At 43.3% G+C, this 18,690-nt stretch overlaps 1 protein-coding gene across 3 annotated transcripts in view; it reads right to left on the bottom strand.

The window, feature by feature from the left end:
* Positions 1–18,690, bottom strand: part of SUGCT (succinyl-CoA:glutarate-CoA transferase) — a 291,279-nt gene that overhangs the window by 180,741 nt on the left and 91,848 nt on the right. For all 3 annotated transcript variants that reach the window (XM_053359422.1, XM_053359421.1, XM_053359423.1), the window contains exons 10-11: positions 6,293–6,364; positions 5,452–5,549 (exon numbers count right to left, since the gene is read on the bottom strand). In XM_053359422.1, the coding sequence (XP_053215397.1) occupies positions 5,452–5,549; positions 6,293–6,364 (170 nt within the window). The remainder of the gene's footprint in view (positions 1–5,451; positions 5,550–6,292; positions 6,365–18,690) is intronic.

Here is an 18,690-nt window from a genome sequence, read left to right as displayed (position 1 = left end):
ATCAGAAAAGACAGCTGGCTCCCCTTATGCTCTTATGTATAAACTACAAAAACTGGGGCTGCTGAAGAGGCCAGAGACCTGGAAGACCTGCTCCCTGCCTTGCAGGTCTTTCCCACCTGGCCTGGGAGTGGACAGCCCTGACTGACTCCAGCTACAAAAGCCAAGGCTGCTGAACAGACTCCTGGGCTGGTTGTTGTTTCGGGTTTTATTGGGGTGGGGAAGCGTAACAAAAAATAATATCAGCAACAGTATATTTATTTTAGATTTTGCTATGACTTATGTGAGAACATTGTTCAGTTTGCTTGTGTACTTTTGCATGCTTTATTTATTGTTTATGACTACTTTTGTTATGTCTGTAATTGTGTATTTTTATAAAAAGCTGCCTTGAGCATGGTTTTAACTATGCGTGTATGTAAAACCAGAGGGACGCGGGTGGTGCTGTGGGTAAAACCTCAGTGCCTAGGACTTGCTGATCGTAAGGTCGGCGGTTCGAATCCCCACGGCGGGGTGAGCTCCCGCCGTTCGGTCCCAGCTCCTGCCCACCTATCAGTTTGAAAGCACCCCTAAGTGCAAGTAGATAAATAGGGACCGCTTTATAGCGGGAAGGTAAACGCCGTTTCCGTGTGCGGCGCTGGTGCTGGCTCGCCAGCTGCAGCTTCGTCACACTGGCCACGTGACCCGGAAGTGTCTTTGGACGGTGCTGGCTCCCGGCCTCTTGAGCGAGATGAGCGCGCAACCCTAGAGTCGGACACGACTGGCCCGTACGGGCAGGGGTACCTTTACCTTTATATGTAAAACCATGCTCAAGGCAGTTTTTTTAAAAAATACACAATTACTATGCGTATGTGTATGTAAAGGGAAGCAAGTGGCACTGTGGGTTAAACCACAGAGCCTAGGACTTGCCGATCGGAAGGTCGGCAGTTCAAATCCCCGTGACAGGGTGAGCTCCCGTTGCTCAGTCCTTGCTCCTGCCAACCTAGCAGTTCGAAAGCATGTCAAAGTGCAAGTAGATAAATAGGTACTGCTCCGGCGGGAAGGTAAACAGCATTTCCGTGAGCTGCTCTGATTTTGCCAGAAGTGGCTTAGTCATGCTGGCCACATGACCCTGAAAAACTATCTGTGGAAGCGGACAAACACTGGCTCCCTTGGCCTGTAAAGCGAGATGAGCGCCGAAACCCCAGAGTCGTTCATGACTGGACTTAATTGTCAGGGGTCCTTTAGCTTTACCTTTATGTGTATGTAAACTAGAAGCTGCTTCCCCTGTTTACTTCACAATGTGCCAAGCCCCCTCTCTTTACACTTGGCCACCCCCCTCCCGTTAAACCTTGCCTGTCGGAATCAAGCCTTAGTCAGAGGAATTTGCCACTCTCCAGGCACCCGGCTTGAGTTCCTTGTTGACCTCCCCGTCTGCGACTCCCGGCAAGATCAGGCGAGATCTCAATCAGCGATCCTCCTCTAACGTGAGAAGAACACACCACTCCTCCCCTGCCATCCCCAGGGAGGGGAGAGAGACAGACAGAAATATATTTACATGCCTTTATTTCTGTCCTTCCAGCAGTACAGAGAAACGTGTCTGCACTCTCTTAACACCAACAGCAGAGAGAGAAAAACTCCTCCCATGTACTTCCAGTACAGGTCAGGTGACACTCTGAGCTAACATCCTGTGCTCAGTGGTGTGAATAGGCTGTTCCTTTGTTCCCACGGAACAGTCCCAAACATCAACATCCTGTTTGGCTTTCCAGCCATCTGGAGCACTCTGCTGCATTGCTCCTTTTTCGTAACATTGCCAACCCCCTTACAATTCACCCAAACCATACCCCCTCTCCATATTTCATTGCCCAAACTGTGCCCCTGCCCTTAGACCTCACCCTGCCCTCAGCTCATACTGCTTGCCTCACGCTGCTGTTGTCATTTTGGCCTCAGCCACAGACGACAAGGAGTGGCAAGCAGCAATGGCAAAGCACGATGGTTGCTGGAGAGCGGCCCTGCCCTGCCCATCCCCAGCAGCTCACCTGGGGCATCCACCTCCCTCCACTTCCCTCGCCAGCCTCTGACACTGCGGAGGCTGAAATAGCGGCATCATTGTGTGATGGGCAGTGGCAGCAGAGCAGGATGGATTGATGCTGGGGAGCTGCCTTGTCCAGGCTTTCTTGCCTAGGCCACATTGCATTAATATGGGGGCGGGGAGAGAGGTGGACCAGAAATCAGACAATGGAGGAAGAGCGCCAGAGATGTGGATGTGCCTGAACTGAAGAAGGATATGTATCTTGTATTTCTAGTTCATGCATAGGCAACCTTGGCCCTCCAGATGTTTTGGGACTACAACTCCCATCATCCCTGACCACTGGTCCTGTGAGCTAGGGATGATGGGAGTTGTAGTCCCAAAACATCTGGAGGGCCGAGTTTGCCCATGCCTGCTCTAGTTTGTATTTTTATGCTGCAAACTGCCCTGACATCTTTGGGTGAGGGGTGGTATGCAAATTTAATGCAATAAATAAGTATGAAATGAAAGAACAGCAAGGCTGTGGAGGTGGGGGGTAGCCTGAGCACCCCAATGTGTGGAGGCAGTAGCAAGAAGTGGAGGGAAAAGGAGCGAACAAAAGCAGAACTAATGACCTGGCATGACTTCCAGTGTTTCTCAAACTTGGGTCCCCAGCTGGCAGGACCAGGATGATGGGAATTGTAGTCCAACACAGCTGGGGACTCAAGTTTGAGAAACACTGATGGGATGAGAGAAAGAGTCAGAAAAATGGCACGTGGGTATGTGAAAGTAAGACGAGAGCAAGCGAAAGGAAGTGACAGAGAGGAGATGTGGCTGGGTAGGAGTCTCAGAAGGAATATGGGCGTGACAGTGAGGCGGAGACTCAAAACTGTGGAGCAGGCAGAGAGGCAAGAACAGCTGAACTGAAACAGTGAGAACTTCAAAGAGACAAGGAGGAATTTCAGGAAGCAGCAGGAATACCGAGGGGAAAGTGAAAGCAGAAAGGAAACCCAAAGGCAAAAACTGGTCCAGCGAAAGGTCAGCTGTCCAGTACCACCTCAACAGGGAAGAACAGACAAGGGCAGGAGGAATTGAAGACTTCCTGTAGCTAGCTACCACATGGTGGGTTAAATAATAGGACTGCACAGAAACTTTGCACATTTTGGAGGGTGTCTGTCTCAGGAAACAATGGAGTACACCTCCAGGGGCAAAGTCAAACTGCCAGAGAATCACAGCGCCTATAGCGAATTCTCCGGGGTGCAAGACTGGGCAGTCCTGTGCTGCCCAGAAGACAAGACTGCCTCTCAGCATCGCTGATGTGGTCCAAAGGAAAGCAGAGCAAGACGTTTGGCACCAGCTTGGCTGCAGGAGTTGGCGGAAGGAAGCATACAAGACGCAAGGTTTTGTATGGTTGGATGGCAGGTTGAGAGGAGTTCCCTACCAGGACAGACTTTGCTCGTGTGCTCAAGACATCAATTCCATAAAACATATTTTGTTGCACTGTGCAAAATATGAGCAAGCCAGGGCTGAACTGATACTACCCTTGCTGGTACCTTTCCTGGGAAAATCAGAGGCTCAGTATGTCAGGTTCCTACTGGAAGACTGGACAAATGCTAGAACGTTAGCAGTGGCAAAGTTTTTATTGGTGGTTGCAAGAACCAATGATCCCTATATTCTGAACAAAATGCTTGTTCAACCTGGAGGTAGGCTATATGAATTGTGTATTGCTTTGTAACGATTTGTTGGATCTCTGGACCGTAATAAAGATTGTTGTTGTTTTGCAAGGCTGATTTTTCCTCAGGGTTTACTCCTGAAGCCTTTCTCACGAATGTGTATAGCTGCAAGGCAGCGGGAGGTTCAAGATCACATGGGTTTCCCATATTAAGTATCCCCTAATGTGCAAGCAGGGTGGGCGTTCTGAGAGCACCTGGGATTCAGCAGGAGAGGGGGGCTTCACAGTCTGTTTGATTATGTATTTAGCAGCTCATGAAACTCAAGGCAGCCTATGTGGGATTCCTAGGCAACCTTCCACACATGCCCTGCCCAGACCTGCTTAACTTTAGCAAGGTAGATGCATCATACGCAGTCAGGTTGTGCTGAACCTCACATCTAATCCGACGTCTAGTTTCTGATAATTCGTAAGGCAGATAATTAATCACTTCTTCAGTGCATTAAATTTGACTGTGGCCAGTGTGATTGCTGACACTACTGCAGATAAACTTTATCTTGCCATGCCATTCCTGGCAATTCAACATATTTTTCCACAAGAAACTCTGCCAGATGCATACCCATAAAGGATATTTAGCATTAATCTACTCTGCTGCTTTCTTCTTGTGACGGATGACTTGTTCTCCACAATTATTCTGTTTTAGATACTGTTGCAAAGACTCCAAGGAATAAGGGGTTTTTTTGTTTTTGTTTTTGCTAGTACCAAGAAACAGTAACAAGTCCCACATAACCTGTCTTTCAAAATTTACCATATAAAATGTGATCACTCCACAAATGATGTCTATTAGCTAATACAAGCCAAATTACAAGCAACAGGAATGGAAACATATGACTCCAAGATCCTGGACCAAGATTTATATTACAATTGGTCTTTCTTTATTGGGTGCCAGATTCATTCAAACTAACATGACACTTAATAAATTATGTTCTTCCATTAGCATATGAAGTACAGAATAGGTCTGTACAGGCAGCATCTGACGTCCTCCAGGGATTTTGTGGAACCTCTGCTAACATAGCATAATATATCTGGCAAATAAGCTGAAGAACTGAACTTGAGACAGCAACAGGGACAACCAAGTAACAGCCAACTATGGGTATAAAAATGAAAAATGGAATATTGTCTTTCAGTAAATCCCACGTCAGGACTTTGCGAAAGAATTGGATGAACCTGCAAACCCCCCTCCCATAGAGTGGTGTTTGAAATAAAACTGGAGAGGGCACGTATATGGGGGAGATGAGACTGTCTTCCATGCAGGAGATGACTCAGGGGCCTTTGAGAACATTTTAAGAGGTTCTAGGAAAATAAAGAACATTTCCAAAGGAAAATGACTTCTCCCACTGATGGCCACATACACAATATGGTGCTGCACAGAAGATGCCTGGCGGACCATTTATAGCTAGTTGTAAGAGTTGCATTTAAGTACTTATTTTAAGGAAAAGTACCATTTGAAATATGTGTTTTGAGGGTCCTTGTTTTTTAAAGGCACATATTAATGTGAAAACTGAATGTTATTATGAGGGACCAGAAACAGACAAATTTGTCCTTACCTAGTTAAAGACAAATGAAGACAATCCTGCCTAAGACAAAATTTCTTAAGCGACATCCATTTGGTGGAATACTTGAAATCTTATGCTTTTATAAACTTACATAACACCCCATAGTTAATATTAGCCTACAATGGCCATGACTGCAAACAAGTTTGTAAAAATAAACACTTGAAGCTTAAATTCATAAATCGTACCTGGCTGTTAAAATTTCAGTAAGTTCCTTCCTATTTAGCACTCGCTGCTGGTTATTTTTGTATCTGGAATCTTGGCTGATTTCAGGCAGATTCAGGATCTGAAATGCATTCAGTAACATAATCATCACAGAAAGTTGTGCAAATTGGTCTTCAGTGCGAGAGATGGAGTCCTACACTAAATATCAAATAATATAAGCAATAAAACTGGGCTCTCTACATAAAGCATTTCTTAACATTTACTGTATGTGTAAAATCCAAAAGCACATTTATTCAATTAATTAAAAATAATTTAATTTTAATTAATTGGAGTAAAATATGTCCATCATGCCTTTTATTAATTAACTGAAATTCTTCTATCTCCATTTTCCACTAATTCAACAACACAAGCAGCTCACATCCGAAACCTAGTGTGCAAGTACACATAGTCAAAACATATTAAAACAATAATAATATCTCAGATGTGTCTCCTAGCTATTTATTTAAAGACTCTTATTCTAGTGATCGCCAAAAAAAAGCCCAACAACTTTTTCTGGACTTTTATCTCTGGAAATATGGCAACCCTAAGTTATATAACAGAATATGTCACTGCTGCTTCTTATGTAAGAATCAATATTCCACGTTAGCTCATTTAGAAACCAGTCATCGGTGAAGCATTTTACTAGAATCATACACCTGCAACATATTTATTTGTATTGTTCTAAAACTGACTTTTTCCTTTTGTACTGTTATTATCGTATTATTGTAAATGGTCTTGTGACTTATGTTAAAGGTGATTCACGAAATCACCAACATTATCGCTTTGAGCTTCCCACCTTGTGAATTGCTCTTTAATTACTATTACCTTGCAGACAGTGGCAAACTGTTGATCATTTCCTGCTCCCACCACAATGTAGCCATCCTTTGTTTTGAAAGCCTAGAAACAGTATGGAAGATCAGAATGTAATTGAAACATGCATTATGGTACTATGTGAATAATATTTCTGCCTCCACCATCAGTCGTTTTTAAAGATCACCGTCTTTCAGAACTAGTCTGAGTCCACACGCACCATCTGTGCCTGCTCCTGCTGGACTCTCTCCTCCGCTTCCAGGCCAACTTTATGTTCTCTCCATTTGTTTTAGTAAGTTGATATTGTAAACTGCTTTAGGTGCCTTGGCAGAGAGGTGGCATATAAGTTCAACGAATGAAATATAAGCTAACGCTTTAAAAATTGTTAAATAGTCCATGTTCTCAATAGAAATTAATATTTTCTACCCAACAACTAAAGCGTTTCAACTTTAGCTGAATTTACGCATCACAGCAAGCACACACATTCAGCCATTTAAGGCACATAAAGACGGGGCTTCTGTACTTTATTTATGATGCTCTCAAAGGTCCCTTTAAAGTAAATGCATGTATAACCATGTGCTTATCAGCAATTATCACTTTGCAAATGCCGGTCAGACCACACAGCAGTATCTAACTTGTGTTCATACTCTTGAGCTGTGAATACTGAAGTTACTATACATGTAAAGGCCCAGCCACTAATGTTTTTGCTTCACTGACTTTGGGGCATGTGTGGGAAAAATGAGTAAATCCTAAAATGTAATTAGGAAAATGCAATCCCCATGTCATCTTCAGACAGAAGTAGTATTGGAATAAATACAGCAGTGTCTCTCTGCATGAAATTTATTTTCTTCTTCAGCAGAGCAGATATTCTGGGCTTCCCATCACAAAAACGGCTGATTATTTGTCAGTCATTGTTGCTGATAAAGCAGAAACTTCCCAACATTATTAGCACAGCAAGGCCAACATTTAAGAGTGCTAACAACAGTTTCATTCATGGTCTATGGATGTATGCACACACAACCCGCAGGTTACCACAAGTTACTGTCTGGTCACAGAAAGCTCCACTATCTTATTATACAAAGGAGACAGAAAGCAAAGTGCAGACAGATTTTAATGAGATTTTGTTTTGATAAACTGCTGCCCATAGCCGTGAATCTTGCTAAATTAGTGCAATAAAATTTACTTCATACAAGGCAAAAGTCTTTTCTGTGTGTGTCTTTTGTTTGTAAAGAACAGAGGCTTGTGACAGGGCATCCCGGAACATGACAAAAATTGCATGCAAAAATAATACACAACGTTGGTGTCCTGAACTTCGTGGTGTAAGAGTAACTGAAGACAATAAGCCACAGACATGGAAATTATTTCAGAGCTTGTTAGAGGAAATCAATGGAGATGAATGATATGATATTCCAAAGCAATGTTTGGTGAAACTACAGGTTTGGGGTAAATATACAAAGATCATCTAATTATCAAGGGAAAGGAACAGCCCAAATGGCCTAAAGCAGAGGTTCGCAAATTGTGACCTGCGGTTCAAAGTAAAAACACAATGAGGACTCTTGCAGCGAGTAGCACAGCACACTACAATTGCTACAATGAGCAGAAAAATGATGAGGTGGTTCACCAAGACTCTCAGCAATGTGCAAGTGGTCTGTGAGGGGGGAATGTTTGGGAAAACTCAGTGAGAGTGGTGAGGAAAACTCAGAAGAGTGCCAAGTGTTGGTGGGGGCAGGGATGGCCTGGAAGGAGCCCTAACATAACTGTATTGTACTATTTTACATACACTATTTTGATTAAAATGTGGGACAGAAATCAAATAAATATACACACTTTTCATAGTAATTTATTATAGTTGCAGTACTATCATTATCACCAACACAAATACAGTCATAAACAATGGTCTTAAGAGTTGTGCTGTAGAACCAGTTTCTGATGGGAGTTTAGCTGGTGAACATTCCTTGAAGGTCTTTAACAGGAGAATATTGCCACCAGAAAGACACAGCTACTGGATTATAACCGAACAGTCATGGCTAGTCAAAGACCTACACCAAGGAACATCCTGACTCAGAATTCAGTGTTTTCCCTTAAGGAATCCAATCCAGTCCCTGGAGAGAAATATTTGGAGGAAGAGGATTGGGGCCCTGAAAACTACATTCCAACTGAAGACCTGGAGAAACCTTCAGTCTGAAGGTCCTTGCCAGGGGTCCAAAGAACCACTTAGATCCTGCCTTTGATTGCTGATTCTTTCCCATCACCCCAAGGCTTCCGGAGCGGAGGAGGCTGCAAACACAACAAGAAGCTCAGAGTCACCAAGGATCTATTAGGGAGAAAGGGTCTCCCTGGGAGGATGGCAAACAATGACCCACTAAAGGACCAGATAATAGAGGAGCTGGAATTTTGGTCTCCTCTGGACCTATGCTGATTCCGGCAACAGAGAGCACTAGCCCTACTCACCACTAATTTTACATTCCGTGTAAAAACACAACACAGAGAAAGAAACAATGTTATGCATTTAAAGTACCTCACACATATTGAGTTGGATCCAGACTGAGCTAGTTGAACTTAAGTCATGATTAGGGATGGAAGATAAGTTTGGTTCAATATGCATTTGAAGTTAAATCAATCAAATTCACACTTTCTGAAGCAATATATGAACCGAAACACAGCTAGCCTTAAAAATCCACACATCTTAATTTTGTGAAGCAGTTCTCCAACCAATCAATGTGTAATGATTATAGGGGGTTGCTCGTGCGTAAGTTGCCGCCACTCCTGGCTATGTGCCTGGTTAAGCCTTTTCTGTCTGGACAGCCCTTCACTTCGTGGCTGTTTCAGTCGCTAGCAGAATCCGTCAGTGGGCGTTTCTTAAACCTTTTCCAGCATAAAAGCTGTTTGACTCCAAGTCTCCTCCTACTCTCTCTGCGCGGAAATCTTCTGCGCAGAGAGGGTGTGGGTAGCGGAGGACCCGTGCTCTCCTCGCTGGTCTCCGGCGAGGAGTCCTGGAGCCCCCTCGCCGATTCTCCCATCTGCCCCCCCTTTATCCCTGGTGTTACGCTCATTTTCTTCCCCAGCTGATGAGCTGCCTCTCTCCCTGCTGGGCCCTTCTCCAGCATCGCTTGGGAGCCTTGCCTCCGCCTCTGGCTCCGATGTCAGTTCCCTGACACAATGTTTACAAAGATGCATATATTAGAGGAAAGTGTGCATAATGAAAATACTAGTAAAAATAACACTCACACACAAAAAAATCCCATTGTATTAAGAGAAGTTGCTTTGCACAAGATTGCTTTGTGCAAATTAGTCAAAATGGCTACATTTATTGAATTCCAACTTTCTCTTCTCTCCCAAAGAGGCAGACATGGGAATGGAACCCTAATCCTTGTTATAGATCTCCTCTATTTGAGCCACAACCACCTGCCTCTTATGTCACTTAGAGTGAACATTAATAGCTATTATTGCCATTATTTCTAGAGCACCTCAAAAGCTAGGGACTGCACAACGATTGAGGCAAAAAGAACAATCGCCGCCTGCAGGTTTACAGTATGAAATCTATCAAGTAAGAGACAAAGTTTTGCCTTTTATTTTGCCATTTACCATATATCTGATTACAGTTTACTGGAAATAAGCCTCATTCGATTAAAAGAAACTTACTTTTGAGTGGACATTATAGGACTGCACTGTCAAGATCCTATCTTTTCACCCCTCCATAGGTTCCACATGAACTACACTGCAATTTTGCCAAGGATAAAAAAGTCTGAACTACTCATGAGCAGCTGACACAGGTTCTGTCCTAGCATTTCCATATCAAGCAGCCTACAATTGCTACAAGAACGGATTCCCCCTGCTCCAGCAACTCTCACAGGATCTCATTATTAGTCAAGAATTTAGAAATTTAAGATGGTAATCCAGGCCAATGGTTACCTATGCTAAAGCTTTGCTGAAGTCCCTGGGACAAGAGCACCTGTAACTCCAGGCTTCACTGCAAACTACTGCTTTCTTAAAAACAATAATTTAGGACTGAATGGCCCTCACTTATGTACACCCTCAGATTTGGATAGCCAGTTTAATACATTTGAGATTAGACTGCTTAAAATGGGGGAAAACAGAAATTCCATCCGGAGAAGTTTGGAATTGTGAGTCTTTAGCAAAACCTTTAAAAAGCTCTTCCTCTAGGACACTTCGACCAGAAGTGAGTTTTGCAAACACAGCAAAAAGAGAAATGGTCAGGATTTATGCCGGCCTTCTTTCCAAAGCTACTTATACCACCAATGCTTGCTTTTAATGTCAGTTTATGCTTCAGCCTCTTAAAAAAACACATGATAAATACAGATGGACCTGAATCACATCTGGACCATCCCAAAGGCTGGAGGTATTTTGGCCCAGGATCTTGAGTCGAAATTCATCTTCAGCAATGAGAGAGATGAAATGTGGTGCCATCGAGACAAAATGTTGCCAAGAAAAAGTAGAGATGGGAAATGAGACAATCCCATTGAGTTCAGCAACATATGCTTCAGTGACGACCGGTGTTTTAAAGTTTGGATTACAGCACACACATCCAGCTTACTAATGTAATATTTGCTAAATTATTTTTAATGCTTCCTTACTTGCTGATTCCTAAATAAGATAAACTTTATGGAGATTAATGCTATGGTGGGGTGAAATATTCTTTTTTAGTCTTTCAGTAGCTTGAATTTTAGATTTCCAAGGGCTTGGTCACCATTCTATGTTTGATCCACCAACCTTCTTTGCATAATTCACTTCATTCTATAACGAAACAGAAAAGGGTCTCTCATTTCTGGGATAAGGATCAAGAGCAATGAAGGATTAAGAGCAATGACCTTTGGTCCTAATCCAATCCAAGCAATGAATAAAATGAAGATGCCACATATCTGTGTTTTCTAGCTGCTAAGTCAGCTTCTAAGTCCAGAAATGGGGGCAGGCTTAAGCTGCAACTGGGGAACTGGGGAGGGCCACTCAAGCAAGAAAGCTCCTTGCCACAACACTTACTATATGGATAAGGCTGGAGTTATTGCTTTACTAAGCAATTTGCCACTGTCCAATACCTGTTGACCCAAATTATTACCTAGCCAGCCACCTTTCTGAATAGGCTATAGCCTAACCATTCACATTAAAGAATTACTTCATTTGACCATGATCTTACCAATCTCTACTTCTCCGTGCAACCTGAACTTACATTTTACACAGCCTCATTCATAAGTAAATTATTATCTCAATGGTCTCCAGCATGCTTTTGCTGGAGTGTATATTTTCAATAAACAAATTATTTTTAAAATGTTTGGACCTCAGCAGGGACAGTCTTCTCCATACGAGCCCTACCCAGGTAGCTAGGATCTCCACCACGCTTTGGGGTTGGTGCTCTTTCATTTGAAAGGTTTATGAGACACATGCTATTTACTTAATTATTTCTCAATGACTTACAGTCACTTATGGCAAGTGACATATCCTCTCTTGTGCTTCATCAGAAATTTATCAGTTGAAAAGCCTGCTGGCTAATAAGTTATTCATAAAGGCCCTTTTCTTTTGATTTTCAGGAACATACAGTTTGGCAACAGAAATGCAAGTACAGTACACATTAAAGGTAAAGGTAAAGGTACCCCTGCCCGTACGGGCCAGTCTTGACAGACTCTGGGGTTGTGCGCCCATCTCACTCAAGAGGCCGGGGGCCAGCGCTGTCCGCAGACACTTCCGGGTCACGTGGCCAGCGTGACAAAGCTGCATCTGGTGAGCCAGCGCAGCACACGGAAACGGCGTTTACCTTCCCGCCAGTAAGCGGTCCCTATTTATCTACTTGCACCCAGGGGTGCTTTCGAACTGCTAGGTTGGCAGGCGCTGGGACCGAGCAGCGGGAGCGCACCCCGCAGCGGGGATTCGAACCGCCGACCTTTCGATCGGCAAACCCTAGGCGCTGAGGCTTTTACCCACAGCGCCACCCGCGTCCCTACAGTACATATTAAGGGATAATAAATAAAAAGTACTTAAGGAGTATAGTGCAAAAAAAAAAAAGACCAACAAAAAGAAATCAAATAAAACCAAAGCAATAAACTAGCTTGCGATGATGGTGATAGCTATACCATTAGATGACAGGGAAGTTAAAAGTGTGCTAAAAGAACGTAAGATTATATAAAAAGCTGAATGATGTATTTACATTTAGCTTTACTGTGGAGGATGCAGGCCAGGCCCCTGAACCCAAAGTGATGTTCTCATGGAGGTAAGAAATTGAGTTCTGAGTAACAGAGGCAAATATTTGTGGTTTCCCGCATGGCTGGTCTAGAGGCTGCAGTTGGTGAAAAATGCTGTGCCCTGGATGGTGAGTGATGCCCCTTCCTGCAGTGGCATAACATGGGTTGCTAATGCCCAGGGCAAGGTGCAAAAGGGGGTGTGGCATCACCATGGGGAAGGGGGCTAGCACATCGCCATGGGTCCTCCCCCACCCCAGTTTTTAGCACAACTTCCTCCCAGGTGGTGCCAGACGCAGACTCCAACCTCCCAACCAGTGCCCCTCTATTGCCGTGCCTCACCCTGCACCAGCCGCTTCAGCTCTCTGTAGTGTGCCCGCGGGAAGCCCCGTCAGTCCGGCTGGCAGCCAAGGCTGACATGGCCTCCTCTTCATCCACGCCAAACACTCCAGCGGAAGCCCACCATGTCTTTGGCTGCCTGATCTCATATGGGGGCCTGGTTGGGGACTCTGTGGCACCTCCATCCCGAAGCGGGGGGGAAGGGAGCTAAATGACCTGGCGCACATGGCAGCAATGACCTGGCACACACAGCAGCGGCACCAGTCATGGCTCGAAAAGTGTGTGGCATGTGGCGCTTGCAAGTGAAAGATGCAGACATGAGGTGCCAAAAAGTGTGGACAGTGAGAAGGGGCTCCAGCCCAGCAGGGGAGGACCTGACCGGCTGCCCGCACCCTGCTCGCAGCCCACCTGGCTGCCATGGAGACATTTACGCCATGTGTTCTGCACATTGCCAGACTAGGAAAGGAAGGCACCTCCCTCCCAGTCTTGGGGCACCTTTGGGGCACAGTGGCATAGCGAGGGTTGCACTGCTAAGAATTTTTGTGGCTGGGTCAACCAACCCCATGGCCCCCACACTATGCCACTGTGGTCAAATATCTGCACTGGCCTTTGAGTCACTGCACCAGTTTTTAGGTCTTGTTATTTGCATATAAAAGCCTAAACAACTCTGGACCAGGTTACCTGAAAAGGAGACCCCAGAGCTTCCCGTATGACATAAGCTCAATTGGGTGAACAGAATGCAACGGGGTGGGGGTAGCTATTGCAATTTTGTAGAAATTAGAAACTTCAGTGTATCAAGATTTATCTTCATCTAAAATAAATAAATTGTTTGAAACTGAAAACATGGACCTGTTGTTCTGAAGCAAAGGAATAAAGTGTCATAGTCTCCATTGCCACATTACTTTTCCATTACTTTCCCCAACAATGAAATTGCGCGCGCACACACACACAAACTCCTGTGCAAAATAAACAAACTTTAATCACTGTATCATGCTGGAGCCAGTGTAATTAAGATTGTGTCAGTGTTTCCATTTAGACCACTATGTTCAGGAGGTTTATGAGCAGATCATAAAAATTCAGTTCCACTGAAAAATTAAGCAAACAAAGTCTTATACAGTCCGCAATATTTCAGAAGAAAACCATGCACACACCTCACAGCCATTTGCTCCTTATAGAAGAGGCACAATAAGAGTTTATGGGTTTTAAAGGGCACCACTGAACTATTTTAAAAACATTTTCCCCTCCAGTATTCATAACAATGTACTGAAGGTTTGAAACCAAACTTTGTTTCTTAACCACTGTGTAGAGATAAAAGGGTAATTGTAACAGCTTGTGATTTGAGACTACTGGCATTGTGTTTGTATTGCTTTCAAAGAAAAAAAGCAATGGAACATTCCCTTTGGAAAATCAAATACATACTCGAAGCCCGGAGGCCATCTGCTATAGAAATCATAATAATTATTGAACTTTGCAGACATTTATACTTGAATTTGGCTGGTCACATTTGGCCTGGATAGCCAAATTCTGTTTTGAGCCACACAAGTGTGAGCTCAGTATATTTTGGTTGATGTCAGTTGAGAAGGGTTACAATAGCAAAATCGATAGCATAATTTTGACCACTGCTTAATTCTTCTTCTTCTATTGGCTCTCAGAGGGTGGTTTGGTTTTTTTTGTTCTTAAGTTTACCTCCAACTTTCAAACATCTTTGACATGCAGTCAATCAAAATGTCATTTCAAGATGAGAAAACGTTCTATCCAGTGTACATGCTCTAAAATGTACATCACAGCCAACCAATTTATCCAACCTCAAAGTCCTGCTCAAAATTAGAATACAGAATTATTTGGTCTGCCTACTTTGAGGAGAAACACCCAGATAGGGAAGAGCTGGACTCCAGAAACCATACCCAGCGTCACATAAGCACACTCGCTTTTCAGTTGGCACTCGAGGCACATTATGCTATTTGATTTTTAATATTGTGATATTTATTGTTACGCTGCTTTGGGAATTTCTTTAAAGGTAGGGTATATATGCAACAAATTTAATAAATATATATAAAGATGAAATCTGCACTTTTTTTTGAACCTCATCCACCCCATGATTAAGCTGTCTAGGTCAGCTACATTCTCTTTAACCTTCAGGGGTTTAAAAAACCCAAAATAGTCTAAAGCCTCAGCGCCTAGGGCTTGCCGATAGAAAGGTCGGCGGTTCGAATCCCCGTGGCGGGGTGCACTCCCACTGCTTGGTCCCAGCGCCTGCCAACCTAGCAGTTCGAAAGCACCCCCAGGTGCAAGTAGATAAATAGGGACCGCTTACTGGCGGGAAGGTAAACGGCTTTTCCGTGTGCTGCGCTGGCTCGCCAGATGCAGCTTTGTCACGCTGGCCACGTGACCTGGAAGTGTCTCCGGACAGCGCTGGCCCCCGGCCTCTTGAGTGAGATGGGCGCACAACCCCAGAGTCTGTCAAGACTGGCCCGTACGGGCAGGGGTACCTTTACCTTTACCTTTATGTAAAGTGTTGCATCTGCTTACAAGGACAGCAAGCCTCCCTCCCTCTTTAAACACAAAATTATGTTTTCATTTGCATTGTTGCCTTTGGTACATATAATATCTGGAAATTGTAACTTTGCTATGGAAGCTAACCAGGTTTTGCTTGGACGTGAAACTTTCTCCATTGGAGAGAAGCACTGTTTTCCTTATCCCTTTCGAAATTTTAATACTGTTTTTGTTTCTTCAGCATTAAAGTCCTCATTAATATCGGAGTGAGGTGCAGAATGGGCCATCCATTTGGTCTGCAGTTAAGACCAATTTCTACATATATGGTAAACAAGCTTTCTTGTTTCAAACCTTTTGGAAAAATTTAACTGTGAGTCAACTTTAAGGGAATAGCAGACATAGTGCTCTTTAGACTGCCAGATGGACATCCCCAGCTACTACTTGACAGCCTACTTAAATCCCTGCCAACTAAAGTTATGGTCTGCAGGAATCCTGTCTTGAGCCTTTTGATGTTGCTTGCTTGATGGCATCCCTGGTGTCACTCAGAGGCCATCTTGCTGAGAGAAAGAGGACAACCTTTTGACTTCCTGTCATAAACATACAGTGAGTGTGAGAGCGGAGGACGGCAGACTAGATGCCAAATAGCCCCCTTCATATGGATCCTGGGCCACCTCCAGGATGTTCCGAATGAAAGCAGGGGTCATAATTCTATAAAAACAAATAGGGCCTTCACCTCTTCAACAAATTCCTTCTGTAACTATACAGAGGTCTCTCATCCTATATATTTTGACTTATATCATGCATTATTAAGTTTGGGTTATTTGGTCACGGCAGTTCATTTTGCGTGCTGACACACACACGATGGCCACAATCCCCAAGGGGGGGGTGTGGATGGAAGCACCTGGGCTTTCTCCTCATCTCATATATTTTTTTTCTTCAGCTGTTCCCCTTGCCAAACTTTTTTTCTGTGATTGAGGAAATTTAAAAAGTGGTTTGTTTGTGGTTTGGCTAGTGAAAACACTTGAAAAAACTTGGATGTACATACGCTCACTCTCAAGGGCAAACATTGATTCTGCCCCGAGAAACTAGAAATTTAAATAACATTACCCCAATGGTTTCAGCTATATATTTATGTGGTTTGGTGCAAATTAGGGTGGTCTCCTTACAGTGGAAGAAAGGAATGGCTAATACAGGCATAGGCAAACTCGGCCCTCCAGATGTTTCGGGACTACAACTCCCGTGAACCCTAGCTAACAGAACCAGTGGTCAGGGATGATGGGAACTGTAGTCTCAAAACATCTTGAGGGTCTAGTTCGCCTGTGCCTGGACTAATATATCGTACCTGCACCTGTAATGCTGGACTCCTTGTTTATTGCCACTCTCAAGATTATGTGGGTTGTGGAGGGGGGGGAGATGTTATGTGTGCAATGGGTGTATATCGGTGCCATAAAAACCATTCATGGGATTATATATAATAGGCAATGTAGTAAAATATGGAGGTAAGCACACACTGATTGTGTCTAAATGATTAGAAAAATATTCCATATTCCTGTCTATGTCCCCACCAATGCTGTGATAACAAGTGAAAATTTTACTTACAACTTATGTATATCCAAAAATCTAATAATAAGTTAAACTAATAGAATAAAATACCACATTCTTTTAACTAAAGAAAACTTCCACAGACATGAATCAGTCAGTACATCTCAACGTTTTCCCAAAATTTGGAGGGCAGGATAAATACTAAAAATGTTGGTCAAAGCTTAGCCATAAGCACACTAATGAAAACAGCCAGATGCATTTAACTACTTTGGCTCTTTTTTAGTGTAAATTATATTTTATTTTGTATTCAACTGTTTTAACTTAATATGTACAAGCGTTATTGTGACTTTTGCTCTGTTTCTGGGTATTGGTGGTCAGAAGACTATATCTCCCTGTGTTTCACTTTGATCCACCAATGCTGCCATAGCACTTGTTAAAACTAAATCAGATTTGCTTTTTGGCAATCTGCAGCTCCTTATGGCCAGCAAAATCTGCTGTTTGGCGCAGTCTGATTCATCCAGCTTCATCATAGGGCTGGCTTTGTGGGCTCAACTGCCATAGTTTAGGCACAACAGAGGCCAAGTAGATTTATGCTTCACTGAGCAGACTGCCTAAAAAGATTCTCTTAGTGGAAACAGGGAGACAATAGTAATTACCTAATATGGCCACATCCCAACCCAGAGAAAGCAAACCCCTTGGGAAATGTACTTTTGTCCTACTACAACCTTCCCTTTCCTAACTCTTCATGCACCCACAATCTTATCACAAAGTACAGCTATTCTCTTATTTGTTTAAACAAATCCAGACTTTAACATTTTATGAGTAAATCTTTTAGTGACACCTTCAGTCAGACTGAATTGTAAAAGATTTATCGTTGAACACATGTTTTCTCTCTTTCTCTGGCTATAATTTCAGAGCAGAGGGTCAGGGACTTTTCTATAGCAATGCAACACTCAAGAGGCTAGTATATTTTGAATTTGTGTTTCCCATGCATTTAAGAAACTCTACACAGATAATATCACCCCTGTTCTTGGGAGATTTCAGGCTACCATTTAAGACTCAAGAGATCTCACCTCCTTCTGTGACATGTAAATATAATATAATATAAACGATCTGCCTTATAATATTTTTCCTAGGACAAAGTGCTTTCTTCTCCTTCCATATGACGTTTGAGTATTCAACAGATCACTTGATCAATAAGGTATCACTTGATCTCAGGTGGATAGCCATGGATGGGAGTCAACCTTGGCTCTCATCAAAAGCACCACTACTGCCCACACACCACTAAAACACCACACCGTCCCAGAGGGGAGTGCCTCTATAGCTGAGGCAGGCCAGTGAAGGTCCACTCAGGGCCCAACTTGGTTGACTGCAGGCACCAGGTCTGAAAAGGATTGAGAGTCACCAAGAGCAAGGGAAGAATATCCTGTCCCAAGTATGATGCTTATAGCTTATAGCTCAGCAGCAATTTCCGGCTTTGAAGGGCTGGCTTGGAATTGTTTTGTTTTTTTTAGGCTATAAGACTGACAGTAGGGCCTGCCTCTCTGTGTGTTTTTTACTGAATAAGAGGAACTTTGAGAAACAACAATTAATGAAAAGTGGGATAAAAAAATAGAGAAAATAAATACCCTGCAGAACAGAGGCTGGTGAGCCAAGAAATAAAAGAATGCCCAGATGCATTGTGGTTGAGAACTTGTCACTGAATGCATGGCTGAAGAAAGGTCCCAGATTTGGGCTGGGGGTGTAGAGTTATCACAGAAGCATGGCATTTTGCTATCTTCTCTAATAGCCAAGAAATCTCTATCCAGGACACATATTGTCCAGATTCCAAAAATAAAATTATTGTAGCTT

The sequence above is a fragment of the Podarcis raffonei genome, chromosome 12 (genome assembly GCF_027172205.1).
Source record: "Podarcis raffonei isolate rPodRaf1 chromosome 12, rPodRaf1.pri, whole genome shotgun sequence".
Lineage (NCBI taxonomy): Eukaryota > Metazoa > Chordata > Lepidosauria > Squamata > Lacertidae > Podarcis > Podarcis raffonei.
Note: the sequence above shows the minus strand (reverse complement) of the source record. Positions and strands in the feature narration are given on the sequence as shown.